Here is a 22,111-nt window from a genome sequence, read left to right as displayed (position 1 = left end):
TAAATGTACTCATGATGGTATTTGATGATTTCATTGCCTCACAGCCCCCACCAGCTATGGCGAATCGTGTTGTAGTGAAAATGCACAGTGGCGTTATCAGAGGCAGAGGAAGAAGGAGGCCTCAGTGCTGCAGACTCATATCACTGTCTAGACACCTTAGAGTTGCACTCGAGTCACACCGACCCGAATGTCATTTCACAAAGGACCAGACATTTAATGAACAGAGGTGACATTTATTTATCTTTGCAGGGATCCATGACAGATAAAAAGGCCTCAATCTCGGTCAGATTCACCCGCGAGAGAGCAGCGTTGGATGCGGAGGAGAAGGCGGCTTTAGAGCAAGCGGAGCAGAAAGTGCGCGAGCTGCTGTCCCAGATCGAGAAGAAGATCGCTCACTACCAGCGCGAGATCAGCGAGCTCCAGGCAGCAGCCACTCGCCTGCAGGCCCTAGCACAGAAGAGGGACTCGCTCGCATTCCTTCAGGTGAGCAATGAGTCTACAGTGTCGCTATTGGCACAGAGCCCTCTCACCAGGAGCAGCAGAGGGAGGCTCCTGGGCTTGAGAACACAGCTCCACTCATGGACTCGCATCGCAGCTCCAGTGGCTGCCATTTGGAAGGCCAGCTCATATTTTCTCAGTTAAATTAATTCTCTCTCCCGTCCTTTAACAGATTCCCATTAAGTTTGTTTCATTGTTAATTTAAACTAACTGTTAATGGAATTTAACGTTTTAAATCAACCATAGAACAACAATGTACATGGTATTCATGATCATCATCAGCCATAATCTGTCTACTTATTGATGAAGGCCTCCCCAAAACATTGCCACATCTCATGATGCCGCGATGCAACAATCCACCAGCTCCTGCTCACGACCAGATGTCATCTCTGCTTTTTACTTTGTGTACCTCCACGTGGATGCGCTACCTTAATTGTTCATATCTGGGATGCTAAAATAAATACGGTCTCATATACTTATTAATGATATCATTGTGTATTGAACATCACTTCTACAAGATCTGCACCATGTGCATTGATAACTCCAGAAACTTCTAGTTCTACGTTACTCTCAACACAGATCAATATCAAGCGGTCTCACTCTGACATATTTGCCCTGCAAATTAATGTTAGTCCTCATGGGGGTGGCGAGATGTTAACTACCTAGCCTGGGATACTGAAGGTCCGGGATTTGATCCCAACCCTGACGTCCTTATATATTTGGAGTTTACATTTCTCTCTCCATGGTCGCATGGATTTTTCTTCGGGTCCTCCAGTTTTTCCCTCCACATATGGAAACATGCGTTTAGAGTATTGGGCTGCTATACATTTCCACGAGATGAACCACTTCGTTGAGCTATCATTTGTGGCCAGGTCGCTTTTGAAAAAGAGCTCTATCGCTCAGTGGGCCTTACGTGGAATAATCAAAATAGTAGTTTATAGTTCACTATCAACCGGTCTCACTCTGAAATATTGGTGATCATAGGGTCATGAGCCAAGACTTTGGGGTTTATTTTCCACCCACGGTGTTGCAGTGGGAACTCCACTGATCACAAGGGATTGGAGGTAGAGTCGCAGTAATGCATCTCTCTCTTCCATAGCGGCACCTGGAGGAGACGTGCAGGTAAAAGATGACTTTCACTCACGACTCGACACACGACAACATGGGACTGAGTGTGGAGTGCGGGCAGTGAGACACTGGTTGTGTGGGGATGCTATGTGGGGATGCTGTGTGTGATGATGCTGTGTGATGGTGTTGTATGTGTGGATGCTATGTGTGGTAATAGTAATGATGTGTGGTGATGCTGTGTGGTGATGATACTGTGTGCTGTGTGGTTATGCTGTGTGTGGGGATGCTGTGTGTGGTCATGGTTTGTGTGGTGATGGTTTGTGTAGTGATGGTGTGTGTGATGGTGGTTTGTGTGGTTATGGTGTGTGATGACGGTGTCTATGATGATGCTGTGTGTGGTGATGTTGTGTGATGGTACTGTGTGTGGTGGTGCGTGTGGTGAAGCTGTGTGATAATGCGCTGTGTGGTGATGCTGTCTGATGGTGCTGTGTGTGATGATGCTATATGCGATGATTCTCGATATGATGGAGCTGTGATGATCCCACGTGTGTTGATGCTGTGATGCGTGTCTATGTGATGGAGTTGTGATGATCCTGTGAGTGACGATGCTCTATGTGAGACAGTAGCCATGTCTGTTCTGCTTTCACAGGGCAGGGAGGTTTACAGCAGATCCACCCTCATGTCCTAGCCAAGAGGACATTGCCTCGCTTAAAGACATCGAGGGAATTGTGGCCAAACTCCTGTGTGAGTTCTTCAGTTTGAATCACAATAAATTATCACCGTGTGTGTGTGTGCACGAGGGCGACTCAGCCTCAAATGATTACCTGGTGTTGCGTGTAAACATCACCACTAGGGAGACAAAGTTGGCCAGGCCTAGTGCTGGCCACCAAGCCCCTCATTTGCTGTGCCAGCTTTCAAAGGTGCTGATTTGCCCCGACAGTCTGTTAAGGCAACACGGGGAATATTTATCTTTGTTTACATTCTGGAACCTTATCCTTGTATTTAAACAATATCGCCACTCGGGAGAAAAAGGTGGTCGGGCGTGATGCTGGCCACCCACCTCCTCGTGTGCCCTGCCAGCCTTCATAGATGCTCGCTAACAGCACTTGCCCCAATGGTCTGTTAAGGCTACATAGGGGATCTTAGTCTTTGTTCACATCCCAATTCAGGACCCTACTGAACAGAGCCATGAGACTTAGTATGGCGTTCTTGGGTAAAGAATCAGCATTACGAGTCAGGGGTAATTGTGATGTTGAGATGGAGTGTGTGCCTGTGAATGTGTCTGTGCATTTGTAGTGGTGGTGTTGACGTGCGCCGACAGTGATGGGTCACGGGGCGCGGGGTTGGGCACGCGATGTGGGCGTGGTATGAACGCGCACGCCGGTGGTGAGGCGCGCTGATACAATCGGGGAAAAAAGGATCGTAGCCAGCGCGCGCAGTGATTGGTCAATAAGATGGGTGCTCTCAGCGACGTCCGCAGGAGGGGTATAAAGGGAGACGCGCGAGAGCACTCGTGGTCAGTGTTAACCAGTTGAAGACCGAAGACGGAGTGGAGGAGGTAGTGGCCCGAGACCCCTAGTCCCGCCGTCCTTGTCGGGACCGGGGCCCTGTGTGGCTCGGAGCCGAGACTGGGGAACCCGTAGTCCGACGCCCGCGTGGGTCGGGACGGTGGTACCCAGAGCCGAGACGGACACCCCAGCCGGGTGTGTTCCGGAAGGCTACGGGGCGTAAGAGCCCGTGTCAGTATAGCTGAGTGGGTGTTAGTCACCCGAGTAGCTAAGTGGGTGTTAGTCACCCGTGTAGCTGAGTGGGTGTTAGTCACCCGAGTAGCTGAGTGGGTGTTAGTCACCCGAGTAGCTAAGTGGGTGTTAGTCACCCGTGTAGCTGAGTGGGTGTTAGTCACCCGAGTAGCTGAGTGGGTGTTAGTCACCCGAGTAGCTAAGTGGGTGTTAGTCACCCGTGGAGCTGAGTGGGTGTTAGTCACCCAAGGGGCTGGGTGAGTGTTAGTCACCCGTGTAACAGTTTGGTGTCAATAAAAAGAGTGTGCTACCCGTGAAGACGTCTCCCGCCGAGTTACTACTTTACACATTTGTGCGTGGGGGGAGTGGTGGCATAGTGGTTAGCACACTGCAATACGAACCCAGTTATCTAGCTTTGATTAGTAGCCATGGCTAACATCATTGGCAGGTGATATCTGATCCAGTCCTGGGCCTCTGCTAGGCAGTTTCAACCTCAAATGAGTTCCTGATGCTGGTAATGGTCATAATGATGGTGATCGTGATGAGGATGGTGGTAATGATAGTGGTGCATCGGCCAGTCATCTCAGTCGTCCCATGACACATGGGTCTGCCCCATGACCTCCTGCCAGTGGGCGTTCTACACTTCACGTGGCCTCAACGTGCACGTAGCCTGGCACAAGCGCCGTGGTGACGTCACCGCCATTTAGTGGCGAATGGCGGTTGTTGTTGGTAATTATGCTGTTAGTGATAGTGAGTGATGGGAATAGTGATGACATTGGTGATAATATAGGTGGTGATGGTTGTGATGATTTTGGTGATGGCGCTGATGGTAGTAGGGATGATGATATTGGTGATGGTGATAATGGTAGTGATGGTGGTGATGATGGTTTTAATGGTCGTTATGATGGTTATAATGATGCTGGTCGCGTTGGTGATGGTGATGAAGATGTTAGAGATGGTGGTGATGGGGATAGTGGTGATTGTCAAGGCGATGGTAGTGATGGTGGTGGTGATTATTTGTGACGATGGTTGTGATTTTGTTGATGGCAATAGTGTTGTTGTTGATGTTCACAGTGTTGATAATGGTAGTGATGGTGATGTATATGTTGTTGTCATCGATATTGATGGCGAGGATGCTTGGTGATGGTGATGTTTGTGATGTTGGTGATATTGATGGTGGTGATGGTGGATAATGGTGATGATGGTGTTCTGTCGTGATGTTGTCATCGCTGTTGTTACAGACGGATGCTCACCGACTCTGGACACAAACTCAGCTCATAACCAACTCCAGATCTCTGCGGATCTCAGGATGATGACGCGGAACCGTGACTCACAGGGTCGCCCCGATCACCCACACCGGTTTGATGGCTGTGCACAAGCCCTGTGCTGTGAGAGCTTCTCGTCGGGCCACCACTACTGGGAGGTGGACGTGGGGGACGCGCAGCTGTGTAGGGTTGGAGTCGCGCATGGGACGATCCCACGGAAAGGGACTGGTGATGCACAGCAGCTGGGAGGGAGCGACGCGTCCTGGTGTTTAGAGAAATGTAACAACAGCTTATCAGTGGTTCATGGTGGAGTTAAGACTGCACTGTCGGTGAGGGGGACCTTCTCCTCCCGCAGAATCGGCCTTCACCTGCACTGGGAGGGGGGGCTCCTGGCGTTTTACTGCGCCGACTCCATGGAGGTGATCCACGAGGTTCGGCAGAGATTCTTGCAGCCTCTTTACCCTGCGATGTGGATGGGGTGTTTGAAAGAACCATTGAAGATCGTGGATCTGAGTCGTTTATCCTGAGGATGAGAAATAGAAACCCAAGAAACCAAGACAGAACCCAAGAAACAGAGGAGAGGGTGGATGTTGAGGAGAGGGGGAAAGTGAGGGTGGGGGAAGGTTACGGGTGAGCGTGGAGGGTGATGGTGACGGTGAAGAGTGAGGAGAGGGTGAGGAGAGGATGTGAAGGAGGGTGTACAGAGAGGGTGAGGGGGAGGGTAAGGTTGAGTTTGCGTGCATGAGCCGGTGCAGTTCAAATCGCAGGTTCGTGTGGCCGCTCCTTCACCTGCAGTGCGTGCTCACATCACCACACCGTCTCATGCCTGCGATTCACCACCATCATCATCACTGTCATCACGACCATCACCACCATCAACACCACCACCATCATCATTATCACTACCATCACCACCATCACCACCATTATCACCCCATCCCCACCACTGTCATCATCACGACCATCACAACCATCAACACCACCACCATCATAATCACCATAGTCATCAATACCACCATCATCGCCATCATCATTACCAACAGCATCACGAATATCATCATCACCATCATGATCACCACCACCACATCACTATCAACTTCCATCACTATCATCATTACTATCAACTCCACCAAAACTATCATAATCACCATCACCAACATCGTCAATATCATACCACGTTCACAACCATCATTATTATCATCATCACCCCATTATCATTACTATCATCAGCAACATCATCATCAACATCATTATCCCCATCATCACCACTACCACAATCACCACCATCACAACCATCAACCACCACCATCATCATAATGATTATCACCACAATAATCAGCACAATTATCACGTCCATCATCATAATCATTACTTATCATTACCACTATCATCATCATCACCATCATTATAACCATCATCATCATAACCATCATCACCACCATCAAAATTATCACCACCATCATCACCACCATCATTATCATAATCACTATCAGAACCCACGTCACCATCACCATTCTTACCACCAACAACAACAACCGCCATTCGCCACTAAGTGGCGGTGACGTCACCACGACGCTTGTGCCAGGCTATGTGCACGTTGAGGCCACGTGGCCTCATTCTTACCACCACTACCACCACAATCATCACCATCATTACGATCATCAACATTAATACCACAAAAACTGCCATAATTATCACCATTATCACATCCACCATCACGACCATCATCACCACTATCATCCTCACCGTGAAAACTTACTATCACCATCATTCCCACCATCTCCCTCATCACTACCATTACTACCATCACTGTCATTATCACCACCGCTACCGTGATCACCACCATCATTATCACCATCACTACCATCATTACTACCATGATCAACACCACTACCTTCATCACCATTTCACCATTATTACCACCACTACCACCATCATCATGGTAGCGTCTTTGTAACGTCTTTGTAGTTGGGGCTGTTATTTTTGTTTATTGTGTTTAACCGGGGCGAGAACTCAAGACACCAGAATAGGAGTTTCATTTGTAAAAGTGAGTGGAATGGTGAGCGAGTGCTTGGGTGAGTGAGTAGATGAGTAAGTAGTTAAGTGACAGAGATGGTGGGTGATTGAATGATTGAGTGCATGGTTGATTGGGTGAAATGGTGGGCGAGTGAGTGGGTAAGGAGACGGGGGAGATGGTTGGTGGGCAAGTGAGTGAGTGCATGGGTGAGTGGGTCGGTGGAGTGTTTGAGTTAGTGAGAGGGTAAGTGAGTGGGTAAACTATTGAGTGTGGGAGTGAGTAGATTAGTGAGTGAACGATTGAGTGCATGGGTGAGTGAGGTGGTGAGTGAGTAGCTGAGTGGGTCAGTGGTTACGTTAGTGAGCGAGAGGGTCGGTGAGTGGGTAAATGATTGAGTGAGTTCAAGTATATCGTCTGTAACCGGGTGTAGAACTCGGAAGACCGGGACAGCAGTCTCATTTGCAAGAGTGACCTGGGGCTGGGGGGAATCTCCAAAATAATAAAAACGACAACGTGAGTACAGGAAACAATAATGAAGCGAAGATTGAAGATTAATTAGCGGAAAAAACAACCACCACCGTGTTACAGACGAAACAGGAAAAAAAACAGCGCCCTGAACAAACTCCCAATACTGCAAGGGTGGAGACAGCGTCTGTCCACCCAACTCACAGTCGTGTCCACGTGTTGGGGGGCGATCTCGTCCTACCCAGGGCCACCCGTTGCGGCGTCTAACGCGACGTAACGACGACTCCCACAAACAACACCGACAGCCCACTCCTCCCGCCCCCCCCCCACCCAGGGTACCTGGGTTTGTTGTCACAACGGCCCCCAGGGCGAGACCGTCCCGGTCCTCGATGCCGCCCGGCGACCAGACTCCCCCTCGGCGTTGACCTCCCTCCGGGAGCATCCGTGGAGTGAGCAGCTGGACGCTTCGTTTGTAACCCAAACGGAGCCGTTGCCTCCTCCCCAACCTCCTCCTCTTTCCCAGCACTCAGCCTCCCATGTGTAATGTGAGGATATATCCGGCTCACTGACGTATCACAACTCGTCATGATGATTGGCTCTGCCGGTCCTGGTCTATATCCAATGGGGGGAAGCCTAGGGGCGTGGCCCTGACGTAATGGACAGGTGACAGCTGTCATCTCGTCGCCTTCATCGCTGCCGTCTTCACTAGATATTGCACTGCTGGAAGTTGTTGGCTATCCCAGTCGGCGCCATCAATGTTTGATGGTTAGGGTTGTGTACAGGCTACACTAAGTAATGGTGGAGAGTGTAAGGACGAGACCGTGGAAGCTGTGAAACACATTCCTGCGGAGGGAGCTGGTAGGAACGTTGGGTTGCTCGGTCAATAGCCAAGGTCAACGGCGGCGTGGTGTATTCCGCAAATATGCCCGACTGTTAGGGCGGGCACAAGCCGGCGTGAGTAGGTGAAACGTTGAGTTTTATAAGGGCACCACGGGGTGACCAGCCCCTCCCCACCCAGCCCCACCCAGCCCCTCCCCACCCTCCCTACCCAGCCCCTCCCCACCCTCCCCTCCCCACCCAGCCCCTCCCTCCCCACACAGCCCCTCCCTGCACGACGGACGGACACAATAATCCCCTGTGGGCTGGTGTAACCAGGAGGTTCCTACCAGTAAGAAGGTGCCTCCTAGAAACTCTGTCTCTGAATCGTTGACCTTACATTTGATGTAAGGAGTGCTTATAAAATTCAAAAGACATTAGGGTTTAAGTACTTATTAAGTAGCAATGTCAAAGTTATCCAAGAAGAAGAGCTCCAGTGGCTTCCTAATAATGTAAGTGAAGTATTGGAATTGACGGCAGGAACTTCTTGACGGGTAACACACTTTTATTAAATCTTTACGTGTCACAATACAACGTGTGGTCTTCCTTCTTCCGACGACACACTCCACTAATCTCGTGTAAACTCTAGGCCTCTGGCTACACCCGATACACTTGACTCGTGTAGACCCTATGCCTCTGGCTACACACAATATACTCGACTCGTGTAAGCCCTATGCCTCTGGCTACACAATACACTCGACTCGTGTAGACCCTATGCCCTGGCTACACACAATGCATTCGGCTCGTGTAGACCCTATGCCCTGGCTACACACAATGCATTCGGCTCGTGTAGACCTTATGCCTATGGCTACACACACTACACTCGCCTCTGGGTTACACAGAGTCCCGGTCCCGTTAGGACAGCGGGGCTAGGTACCGCAGGGCTCTAGGTCTTCATCCCCGTCTTCATTCTTCGCTGGTTACACACTGCCCTTACGCCTGTGCATCCCCTTTTATAGCCCCTGCTCACGAGAGACGGAGCTGATGCGGACGTCGACGTGAGCGTCGTTCCTTAATGAACCAATCACGACGCACTCTCTCTACGATCCGCTTTCCCCAGCGCGTGTTAACATTACTCCACCAATCACACTGCGCTGCCACCTGATCACTCCCTCTCAGCGCGTCACCGGCCCACAGCCAATCGGTACCCCGTAACCCACGACCCCGCGCTGACCCCTGATCCTCCACCGTCAGCGCGCGTCACCACCTACACAGCCAATCATCACGCGCTGGCATACGATCCCTAATCCCAGCGCGTATCACCTCTACATCACCCCCTCCCACATAGCTTGCAGCCGGCCCGGCTGTTAACCAACAACACAACCTAACGTCAACGCAGTAATAAAGAACTCCACATCCCAGTGTGCCCCGTAACACAACAACAACAACATAACACAACGCAACACTTAAATACGAAGCAATATACAGCCCGACGAACAACACAATAAAAGCGAACACCGTAAAACGAACGCGCCAAGTGTCACTGTGACCCACGCAGTGCCGAGGCGCTCCGGCTGCCTCGACTCCGCATGTGGTAGGTTACACAAAGTAGCGCGACCTAGCGCGAGTCCGTCTGGCCGGTCCGTCGTATGGGACGGGACGTTGGCGACCGTCCGGTGGCTCCGGCAGCTCTAGACGGCGCGGATCGGGCCTGGAAGGACCGGCCCCGCCGTGAAGATTCGGCCGCCGGTGGTCGGCAGCTGTCAGTTCCGAGACACCTGGGAGCGGATCAGGCGGAGACATGTGAGGAGCAGGCAAGGACAATTCCCCCTCAGGGTCGTCGGTCACGTCACATGCTCGGCCCTCACGACACAAGGGGAGGCCATACGGAGGCGAGAACGGTTTCAGTCGGGAGGGGTGGACGTACCAACGGCGTTTTCCCCATTTTATCTGAACGCACTGGGGGCGTGCAACCCGCACGACCTCCACGGGTCCCCGCCACGGCTTCAACAATTTAGGCGACGTGGCCAAAGGTGCCTGAGGGCAATGCAGCCAGGCCCTGTCACCTGGTTCCCAATTGTGCACGGACACCTTCCGTGCCCGCAACCGCTCGTTCGCAATTTGGCGAGCCCGCGAATTAAGCCGTGCGGCCTCCCTTGCCTCTGTCAGTTTATGAATATTAAATTTAATATGCTCTGCCAATTTCGAATTAGTTCGTGGCGCGGGCAGACCCAGCTGCGTTTCCATGGGTGGGTCGGCTTCCCGACCGTACATTAGATAAAACGGGGAAAATCCCGTTGCTGCATGGGGGGCCATTCTATATGCGGCAAGGACCCCAGGGACCTGCAGGTCCCAATCAACATGTGACTCACATACCTGCTGGCACAGCATAGAGGTCAATGTCCTGTTAAGCCTCTCCACCATCCCGTCCGTCTGCGGGTGGTACGGGGAGGTACGCACCTTCTTGGTACCCAACAGGTCGCACACCTCTTGCAGTAATTTACTCGAAAAATGTTTCCCTTGGTCAGTCAGCAAGCGTTCGGGAGCCCCCTTGTCCAGGACGTAGCCCTGGACAAAGGCGTCCGTCACAGCCGCCGCCGACTGGTTGGCGAGCGGCCACGCCATAGGCCACCGGGTAAAATATTCGACCCCCACCAACAGGTACTTATTACCCCTAGGCGTGACCGGAAAGGGCCCCAGAATATCGAGTGCAACGAGCTCGTTAGTGCGCGAGACCTGAATAGATTGCAGCGGTGGATTAGCTGCCACGGGCGGTGGTTTCCGTCTGGCGCACTCAACACAACCCTTCAGAATATTCACCACGTCACCCCCCATTCCCGGCCAATAATAGTCACGTTGAAGCAGGGCAAGCGTTTTGTTAACTTCCAAATGCAAGAGGCGTTCGTGTGCGGCCAAGACAACCTTCCCCCTCACAGCAGAAGGCACCACAATCGCATGCCGCCAGGACAAACTGTCCCATCTCATCAACAGGCCTTGCTTAAGCTCGTAGGAGCCAGTTCGGTCGTGGTTACCTTCGGAACCCTCAGTCTTTCGGCGCAATGCCAGCAGGGAGCTGTCCGCCATTTGGAGACGGCCCCACTCAATCAACGACAGTGAGAGCAGCGAGTCCTGACCCCCTGGGGTAGCGGGACCATCCCCAATTGGTGTGCTCGCGGTCGCAACCAACGCCTCCCTACCTTCTGTAACCGGAGGTTTACAGCGCGCCGATCCCGATAAGCACGCACATTTGTGACAAGGCAACAACCGCGACAGGGCATCGGCATTCGTGTGTCGCAACCCTTTACGGTACGTAGTCGTGAACTGATAGTCCTGGAGGACTTCCAACCACCGCGACAATTGGCCCGAGGGCTGGGCAACCCTTAATGAATACTGGAGCGCCGCGTGGTCCGTCCGGACCGTGAAATGACGACCATAGAGATATGGCCTGAATTGTTGTACAAAAAAGACAATGGCAAGTAGTTCACGACGGGTGACGCAGTAGCGCTGCTCTGCCGGCGACAACACCCTGCTACCATAGGCGACCACCCGTTTGACCCCTCCAACGACTTGGGACAGCACTCCCCCAATGCCCGTGTTGCTAGCATCCGTGTCTAGCAAGAAGGGACTCGCAAAGTCCGGATAGCGCAAGGGTGGGGCCCTTACCAAGGCGTCCCGGAGGGAGCAGAATGCAGCCTCCTCCTCCGGTCCCCACCGGAACTTCACTCCTTTTGCCATTAAAGCGTGCAAGGGCTTTGCAATGGTGGCGAAGTGCTCAACGAATCGGCGATAATACGAAGCAAAACCGATGAAACTGCGCACGTCTGACACTGACGTGGGCGTCGGCCACGAACTGACACAGTCCGTCTTCGCAGGATCGGTAGAAATCCCCGAAGAGTCGACAATGTGACCCAAGTACCTCACGGATTTACGAAAAAGATGGCATTTGGCCGGTTTAAACTTTAATTTAGCCGATCGCATTCGCAAGAACACCCCTCTCAATCGCTGGAGATGTTCTTCAAACGTTTTACCGAAAACAATGACATCGTCAAGGTAAATGAGGCACGTATCCCACTGCAAGCCCGACAAAACCAATTCCATAAGACGCTGAAACGTCGCAGGAGAGGAGTGAAGTCCCATGGGTAACCGGTTAAACTGAAACAGGCCCCCTGGAGTCCGGAATGCAGTCTTAGGCTTAGACTCCTCGTCGAGTGGCAACTGCCAGAATCCGGATAATAAATCAAGAGTCGAAAAGTATCGCGCACCGGACAATGCGTCGAGAGACTCGTCCATCCTGGGGAGCGGATACGCGTCGGCCACCGAGATCTTATTCAGGCGACAGAAATCGACGCAAAATCGCAGGGACCCGTCCTGTTTTTTAACGAGCACAATAGGTGCTCCCCAAGGACTGGAAGAAGGCGAAATAATGTCGGCTTCCAGCATATCGTTAACTGCCGACTGAACATGTTCCTTCTCAGCAGGACTCAGTCGGAAGGGATTTTGCCTGACCGGTGCCGCATCGCCCGTTTCAATGTGGTGGCGTAGCAGGTCCGTGCACCCAATATCATACTTATGTTTACTGAAGACATCCGAAAATTCAATCAGCAACCCGCGCAGCGCACCCAACTGTACCGCTGACAAATCGTCAGAGTCCGCGCACAGCATATCAATCCAATCGAGGTCCTCCTTCGATGTTACGTTATTCGTGGGGCTCGGATCAGCCTGCGCAACCAGCCTCTCCTCCGCAGGGACCCGTGCCGCGTGAGCTAGCACGGTGCCCTGCTGAATGACGGCCGGCCGCGCCCCAGCGTTTAAAACCATCACAAACGGATCCCTGTCGGCCCCAACCAAAGTGTGAGCCACCGATAAATCGAGACCTCCAACAGCCCTATTAGAAGGATCCAAAAGCATGTCCTGTTCCGAGGCCTCCTTCCCCCATGGCTTCCGCAACCGGAGGGGAATCAACATTTGTGAACCCGGGGGCACGTGCACGGTCTGTGTCGCTAACGCCTGTATGGTAGCGCACGCCGTCCGAATTACATTAGGGCTCGTCAAAAATGAAATACGGCGACCCGATGGTAGTTCAATGCAACGCTCATCAATGAGAATTTTGATGGGCATTTTTGCCAAAAAATCAGTGCCCAATAGGCAAGGAACCGCCAGGGAAGACGAAACGAAAACGGGTCCCGACAATTTGATATCACCAATGCAAATGGACGCCCTAATCTGACCGATAATGCCCAACGATCCCCCGTTAGCGGCGTAAAATGGCACATCCACCGGAAGAAGCGGACGACATTGTACCGGGAGAATATTATAAATGAGATCCGAAATAATAGTCGCCGATGCCCCCGTGTCCACTAACACCCTGACCTCGACCCCATCAATAGATCCGGTAACGACGGACGAACCCGCTGAGGCAGCCACTATTCTGTGCCCCAACTCCGACCATTTAATGTCTCCCCGGTCCCGGCCGAACCCCCCTCTCCGAACCGAATCCCCGAACTCTACTCGGCTCTCCCCCGTCGCAACGCGACGACCCATACGTGTCGAGTATGCGGGCCAAGCATGTGAGGTGCCGCGACTTGCCGGGGTTTGCAGTGATGACTTGGGGCCTTGTTCGTCGTCCAGCCGAGGTCCCATGGCGCGCTGACGTGGGGCGCGGCAACCGGAGGCCACGTGGCCTCGGAGGCCGCAGTTATAGCACGTGATGACAGTCGTCGGAGATCTCGGTTGCTCCAGCTTGCGGGCCGCTCGCAGAGGCGAACGACCCCCCGACCTCCAGTCCCCCGCTCGTCCCGCGATGAACGCCTCCTCTCGTGGGCTGACGACTTGGGGCACGGTGACAACCGGACCCGGAGTTGAGGCCACGGCAGCGTTGCAGACGACCCCCTGCTTTCGTTGAAGGACCTCGTGCGCTTGTATGCTCGTGGCGACCCGTAAGGAAGAAATATCGGTCTCGTCGGCCGTGTTGATGGGGACCCCCAGGTCCTGCGCCAACTTGAGCAGCTGCTCCAAAACCATCGCATCTTGGCCCTCCTCGTCCATACGAGGGAACGCGGCGTCGGCGAGAGCAAGCAACGCCGTGCGGTAGACGAGCACGGTCTCCGTGTCCGCCTTTCGTCTTGCATAAAAATGATGGCGGCACGCCGAGGGAGGACCGTAGACTTTGGCCATGAGAGCCAGCGCATCCTTGAGCGTGGAGCGGTCCGACCTGTGTGCGGACGTGAAGGCCACGAGCGCGTTGTCGTCCAGCATGGCAGGCAGTGCCCGCAGTGCCGTAGCGTCGGACCAGGCGGACATCTCCTGATGCGCCAAAAATCTGCGCTGAAATTGGCTCCAATCCCCGCCTTCCGCCTTGAAGGCTGACAACGTGGGAAGGCGCTGCTGAAAGATGAAGTCGTCCTCCTCCTCGTGCTTCCTCTCTGCCCCCCCGTCGGTGTGTAAGATGGCGGCCCCAGTGGCAGGTGTGTGATGGCGGTCCGCCGCGCGCGTTGGTGACGTCAGCGGGCGCGCATGGAGAACCGCTGCCACGTGGTGATAGGCCGTTCCCGCCAAAAGTTGGTGCGGATGAAATGGCGGGAATCGCCAAATCGTTTTGGCGGGAATCTGCAGGGCGACCCTGTAGCACGTCGGCCGCCGTCCCCGCTCCTCCCGACGAGCTGATCTCTGCCAAGATGGACGCGGCGGCGAGCAGCAGCTCCGCCAGACGGGAGTGTGCCTCGCGGAGCACGGTGTCAGTCCCCCGTCGCTCGTCCGGCGCCGTCGGCGGATCCTGCCCCGTGGGCAGCTCCTCTTCCTCACCCCCTGATGCCGCGTCGTCGAGGTTGTCCCCGTGGTCAATCCCGTGGGTCCGACGGCTCCTCCTTGTATCCATGCTTGGAGGACCGTTTCACTTCTGACGCCAGTTGAAGTATTGGAATTGACGGCAGGAACTTCTTGACGGGTAACACACTTTTATTAAATCTTTACGTGTCACAATACAACGTGTGGTCTTCCTTCTTCCGACGACACACTCCACTAATCTCGTGTAAACTCTAGGCCTCTGGCTACACCCGATACACTTGACTCGTGTAGACCCTATGCCTCTGGCTACACACAATATACTCGACTCGTGTAAGCCCTTTGCCTCTGGCTACACAATACACTCGACTCGTGTAGACCCTACACACACTACACTCGCCTCTGGGTTACACAGAGTCCCGGTCCCGTTAGGACAGCGGGGCTAGGTACCGCAGGGCTCTAGGTCTTCATCCCCGTCTTCATTCTTCGCTGGTTACACACTGCCCTTACGCCTGTGTGCATCCCCTTTTATAGCCCCTGCTCACGAGAGACGGAGCTGATGCGGACGTCGACGTGAGCGTCGTTCCTTAATGAACCAATCACGACGCACTCTCTCTACGATCCGCTTTCCCCAGCGCGTGTTAACATTACTCCACCAATCACACTGCGCTGCCACCTGATCACTCCCTCTCAGCGCGTCACCGGCCCACAGCCAATCGGTACCCCGTAACCCACGACCCCGCGCTGACCCCTGATCCTCCACCGTCAGCGCGCGTCACCACCTACACAGCCAATCATCACGCGCTGGCATACGATCCCTAATCCCAGCGCGTATCACCTCTACATAAGGAAAAGCGTTCCACACAGCCACAGAAGTAGCACATCTAACAGCACCACGCAATACGGTGACCGTTATTGTTCGATCTTGCAATGTGATTATAACCATTAGTGTACGTATATGTTCATAAGTTTTGCTGACTGAATTTCTGGCTGCCTGCCTGGCTTCTTGGTGGGCGGCCGAGCAAGTGAGCGTATTCGGTGATGACATCACGCAGCGCATCTGCGGGATGGCATCAACACCGCACCCCACAGCGTTGAGCCATGTTCCTGCATGGTGCTGACGTCACAACCCTCCCTCCCACTCAAACCACCATTCACCCCTGGGCGTGTATGCGTCATCACGCTATCATATCATACTCAGATCGTCATACGAGCAAACGACATTAGGAGAATAAGTTTGCAGACTGGATGGCTGGAGGGAGAGACGGATGGACAGTCACATAGAAAGGGCATGCGGGATGATCGTGTTTGATTAGAAAATAAAAATGTTAAGTAAAAAAAATCTAAGGTAAAATACCACAGCACGTGCTATTGTCTTGAGTATTACTGTTGATACGAAGTGACGTTAACTTACAGTCTATAGAAAGCAATACACGTACAGTGACATGGACGAATTTGACGTGAATTTGCGTGTGACCAGACCAGTACTCGCTGTGTCTGATTCAATACAAATCCTATTGTAGTGCTCGTTCTGGCTATCAACAAAAATACACAGTCTGCTGCACGGTGCACGTGAAGGAGTCAATGCATTTGCACTTTGATAGACTGTCACAGAGATCCATAGACTCGCTCACACAGAGACACAGATTCACTCATTCAGAGACAAATAGACTCATCACATATAAACCCATATACTCACACAGAGACCCACACTCACACAGAGTATCATAGACACACACACATACCCATAGACTTACACAGATACCCATTCACTCAATAACACAGTGAGCCATAGACTCTCTCCCCATAGACTCCCCTGTCGGTAGTAAATCGGGGAGCTAGGGCCAAGAGTGGGCAAAAACCAGGAAGGGGAGGCACAGGGCATGAGCGGGACATTCTAGAGCAGGTTGAGCTGTCGAGTGGTCGTGTGTAGAGTTGTGCGAGAACTCTCACCTTCTGGGTTCTATTGCCGACACGCCATGCACACCAGGTCGGGTCACTCCAAAAAGTCAGTCTATGCCCAGACAAACCAGAGGTGAGAGATTAAATGTTACACTGTCCGTGTCGTCTTGGTCTTCCTGTCTTTGGTGGTGCATTGTGGGTGTGCAAGTGACATGTTGTAAGGCAAGTAGCTACATGTATGAGAGGGCTCGTCCCGAACAGGACGCCCTCAGTTAAGAAAACCTCCCTACCACCAGCCAATCCTGCATAGGGACTTCACCCCGAGGAGCCGTCTCCTGGAGCCTTGGGAAGGCCGCATAACCACAACTGGAGGGAGTATTACGGGGGGGGGGGGGTGTGCGTAGGGCAAGGGGCCAACTTTAGGCTGTGTTCAAGCCACCGCTGAGTAATTTATATCATGCACAAAGCGGGTCTCCCTCTATCAGGCGAAATGAGGCACGGTCCAATTTATCTCCGCCCGTGGCGCCAGAGGTCGCAGAAATGCGGAAAATGTGTAGATTCGCCGTGGGTACGAGGGGTCGACCTTAGCTTGTGTTCACACCACCCCTGTGGAGAGATACACAAACACATAGCCACCCGCGGGTAAGGTTGCCCAACCGCGGTGTGGGATGACAAACCGATGGCACATGCTGGTGCACTCGGAGGGAGGGGGAAAGTATCCTCCAGGAGGGCATTGCTCGAATGAAGGACTGTCCTCCTTTATAGGGGACGTGGGCACCGAGAAAGAGATGGAGACCCGACAGAGGCAGGGCCCGTCGAGTTCGCAGCCAGGCCTGGCGGCATGGTAGAGGGTAGCGTGATGCACCCCCGCAGGAGTTGCTAGCGGAGACGAGCGATGATGGCGCATGAGGGCCTGGCAGTGGCCGGAGCTATCCTGGGCAGTCTGCCAATTCCTTCACCCTGCTCGAGTAGACTTCGCATCACGTGACACTGTATTGATACAGCAGTGGAGTGATAGAGACTGGTAGATCACCAGCACTGTATTGATACAGCAGTGGAGTGATAGAGAAAGGTAGATCACCAGCACTGTCTTGATACAGCAGTGGAGTGATAGAGACTGATAGATCACCAGCACTGTATTGATACAGCAGTGGAGTGATAGAGACTGGTAGATCACTAGCACTGTATTGATACAGCAGTGGAGTGATATAGACTGGTAGATCACCAGCACTGTATTGATACAGCAGTGGAGTGATAGAGACTGGTAGATCATCAGCACTGTCTTGATACAGCAGTGGAGTGATAGAGACTGATAGATCACCAGCACTGTATTGATACAGCAGTGGAGTGATAGAGACTGGTAGATCACCAGCACTGTATTGATTACAGCAGTGGAGTGATAGAGAAAGGTAGATCACCAGCACTGTCTTGATACAGCAGTGGAGTGATAGAGACTGATAGATCACCATCACTGTGTTGATACAACGGTGGAGTGATAGAGAAAGGTAGATTACCAACACTGTCTTGATACAGCAGTGGAGTGATAGAGACTGGTAGATCACCAGCACTGTATTGATATAGCAGTGGAGTGATATAGACTGGTAGCTCACCATCACTGTGTTGATACAACGGTGGAGTGATAGAGAAAGGTAGATCACCAGCACTTTCTTGATACAGCAGTGGAGTGATAGAGACTGGTAGATCACAAGCACTGTCTTGATACAGCAGTGGAGTGATATAGACTGGTAGATCACCATCACTGTGTTGATACAACGGTGGAGTGATAGAGAAAGGTAGATTACCAGCACTGTCTTGATACAGCAGTGGAGTGATAGAGATTGGTAGATCACCAGCACTGTATTGATACAGCAGTGGAGTGATAGAGACTGGTAGATCACCAGGACTGTCTTGATAAAGCAGTGGAGTGATATAGACTGATAGATCACCAGCACTGTGTTGATACAGCGGTGGAGTGATAGAGACTGGTAGATCACCAGCACTGTCTTGATACAGCAGTGGAGTGATAGAGACTGGTAGATCACCAGCACTGTGCTGATACAGCAGTAGAGTGATAGAGACTGGTAGATCACCAGCACTATATTGATACAGCAGTAGAGTGATAGAGACTGGTAGATCACCAGCACTGTGCTGATACAGCAGTGGAGTGATAGAGACTGGTAGATCACCAGCACTGTGTTAATACAACAGTGGAGTGATAGAGACTGATAGATCACCAGCACTGTGTTGATACAGCAGTGGAGTGATAGAGACTGGTAGATCACCAGCACTATATTGATACAGCAGTGGAGTGATGGAGACTGGTAGATCACCACCACTGTATTGATACAGCAGTGGAGTGATAGAGACTGGTAGATCACCAGCACTGTGTTGATACAGCAGTGGAGTGATAGGGACTGGTAGATCACCAGCACTGTGTTGATACAGCAGTTGAGTGATAGGGACTGGTAGATCACCAGCACTGTATTGATACAGCAGTGGAGTGATAGAAACTGGTAGATCACCAGCACTGTGTTGATACAGCAGTGTAGTGATAGAGACTGGTAGATCACCAGCACTGTATTGATACAGCAGTGGAGTGATAGAGACTGGTAGATCACCAGCACTGTATTGATACAGCAGTGGAGTGATAGAAACTGGTAGATCACCAGCACTATATTGATACAACAGTGGAGTGATAGAGACTGGTAGATCACCAGCACTGTATTGATACAGCAGTGGAGTGGTAGAGACTGGTAGATCACCAGCACTGTATTGATACAGCAGTGGAGTGGTAGAGACTGGTAGATCACCAGAACTGTATTGATACATCAGTCTAGTGATAGAGACTGGTAGATCACCAGCACTGTGTTGATACAGCAGTGGAGTGAGAGACTGGTAGATCACCAGCACTGTATTGATACAGCAGTGGAATGATAGAGACTGGTAGATCACCAGCCCTGTATTGATACAGCAGTGGAGTGATAGAGACTGGTATTTCACCAGCACTGTGTTGATACAGCAGTGGAGTGATAGAGACTGGTAGATCACCAGCACTGTATTGATACAGCAGTGGAGTGGTAGAGACTGGTAGATCACCAGCACTGTATTGATACAGCAGTGGAGTGGTAGAGACTGGTAGATCACCAGCACTGTGTTGATACAGCAGTGGAGTGATAGAGACTGGTAGATCACCAGCACTGTATTGATACATCAGTCTAGTGATAGAGACTGGTAGATCACCAGCACTGTGTTGATACAGCAGTGGAGTGATAGAGACTGGTAGATCACCAGCACTGTATTGATACAGCAGTGGAGTGATGGAGACTGGTATATCACCACCACTGTATTGATACAGCAGTGGAGTGATAGAGACTGGTAGATCACCAGCACTGTGTTGATACAGCAGTGGAGTGATAGAGACTGGTAGATCACCAGCACTATATTGATACAGCAGTGGAGTGATAGAGACTGGTAGATCACCAGCACTGTGTTAATACAACAGTGGAGTGATAGAGACTGATAGATCACCAGCACTGTGTTGATACAGCAGTGGAGTGATAGAGACTGGTAGATCACCAGCACTGTGTTGATACAACAGTGGAGTGATAGAGACTGGTAGATCACCAGCACTGTGCTGATACAGCAGTGGAGTGATAGAGACTGGTAGATGACCAGCACTATATTGATACAGCAGTAGAGTGATAGAGACTGGTAGATCACCAGCACTGTATTGATACAGCAGTGGAGTGATAGAGACTGGTAGATCACCAGCACTGTGTTAATACAACAGTGGAGTGATAGAGACTAATAGATCACCAGCACTGTGTTGATACAGCAGTGGAGTGATAGAGACTGGTAGATCACCAGCACTATATTGATACAGCAGTGGAGTGATGGAGACTGGTAGATCACCACCACTGTATTGATACAGCAGTGGAGTGATAGAGACTGGTAGATCACCAGCACTGTGTTGATACAGCAGTGGAGTGATAGGGACTGGTAGATCACCAGCACTGTGTTGATACAGCAGTTGAGTGATAGGGACTGGTAGATCACCAGCACTGTATTGATACAGCAGTGGAGTGATAGAAACTGGTAGATCACCAGCACTGTGTTGATACAGCAGTGGAGTGAGAGAGACTGGTAGATCACCAGCACTGTATTGATACAGCAGTGGAGTGATAGTGACTGGTAGATCACCAGCACTGTGTTGATACAGCAGTGGAGTGATAGAGACTGGTAGACCACCAGCACTGTATTGATACAGCAGTGGAGTGATAGAGACTGGTAGATCACCAGCACTGTATTGATACAGCAGTGGAGTGATAGAAACTGGTAGATCACCACCACTATATTGATACAACAGTGGAGTGATAGAGACTGGTAGATCACCAGCACTGTATTGATACAGCAGTGGAGTGGTAGAGACTGGTAGATCACCAGCACTGTATTTATACAGCAGTGGAGTGGTAGAGACTGGTAGATCACCAGCACTGTGTTGATACAGCAGTGGAGTGATAGAGACTGGTAGATCACCAGAACTGTATTGATACATCAGTCTAGTGATAGAGACTGGTAGATCACCAGCACTGTGTTGATACAGCAGTGGAGTGAGAGACTGGTAGATCACCAGCACTGTATTGATACAGCAGTGGAATGATTGAGACTGGTAGATCACCAGCCCTGTATTGATACAGCAGTGGAGTGATAGAGACTGGTATTTCACCAGCACTGTGTTGATACAGCAGTGGAGTGATAGGGACTGGTATATCACCACCACTGTATTGATACAGCAGTGGAGTGATGGAGACTGGTACATCACCAGCACTGTGTTGATACAGCAGTCGAGTGATAGAGACTGGTAGATCACCAGCACTGTATTGATACAGCAGTGGAGTGGTAGAGACTGGTAGATCACCAGCACTGTATTGATACAGCAGTGGAGTGGTAGAGACTGGTAGATCACCAGCACTGTGTTGATACAGCAGTGGAGTGATAGAGACTGGTAGATCACCAGCACTGTATTGATACATCAGTCTAGTGATAGAGACTGGTAGATCACCAGCACTGTGTTGATACAGCAGTGGAGTGATAGAGACTGGTAGATCACCAGCCCTGTATTGATACAGCAGTGGAGTGATAGAGACTGGTATTTCACCAGCACTGTGTTGATACAGCAGTGGAGTGATAGGGACTGGTATATCACCACCACTGTATTGATACAGCAGTGGAGTGATGGAGACTGGTACATCACCAGCACTGTGTTGATACAGCAGTGGAGTGATAGAGACTGGTAGATCACCAGCACTGTATTGATACAGCAGTGGAGTGGTAGAGACTGGTAGATCACCAGCACTGTATTGATACAGCAGTGGAGTGGTAGAGACTGGTAGATCACCAGCACTGTGTTGATACAGCAGTGGAGTGATAGAGACTGGTAGATCACCAGCACTGTATTGATACATCAGTCTAGTGATAGAGACTGGTAGATCACCAGCACTGTGTTGATACAGCAGTGGAGTGATAGAGACTGGTAGATCACCAGCACTGTATTGATACAG

General features: G+C 51.6%; 1 protein-coding gene across 3 annotated transcripts in view; it reads left to right on the top strand.

Annotated features, from left to right (window-relative positions):
* The window catches only part of LOC133339106 (E3 ubiquitin-protein ligase TRIM62-like), a 46,667-nt gene extending 38,639 nt beyond the window's left edge, over nt 1–8,028 (top strand). Inside the window, exons 9-12 of one of the 3 annotated variants that reach the window (XM_061547227.1) lie at nt 250–483; nt 1,598–1,620; nt 2,216–2,310; nt 4,547–8,028. In XM_061547227.1, the coding sequence (XP_061403211.1) occupies nt 250–483; nt 1,598–1,620; nt 2,216–2,310; nt 4,547–5,097 (903 nt within the window). In that variant the 3' untranslated portion in view covers nt 5,098–8,028. The remainder of the gene's footprint in view (nt 1–249; nt 484–1,597; nt 1,621–2,215; nt 2,311–4,546) is intronic. The other 2 variants (XR_009754678.1, XM_061547228.1) reach the window with 2 other exon arrangements.
* The last annotated feature ends 14,083 nt before the right edge of the window (nt 8,029–22,111 follow it).

The sequence above is a fragment of the Lethenteron reissneri genome, unplaced genomic scaffold, assembly GCF_015708825.2.
Source record: "Lethenteron reissneri isolate LAM-NWPU_2019-01 unplaced genomic scaffold, ASM1570882v1 scaffold_1640, whole genome shotgun sequence".
Taxonomy (NCBI): Eukaryota; Metazoa; Chordata; class Hyperoartia; order Petromyzontiformes; family Petromyzontidae; genus Lethenteron; species Lethenteron reissneri.
The sequence above is the reverse complement of the archived record's forward strand: the minus strand, read 5'-3'. Positions and strand labels throughout refer to the sequence as shown.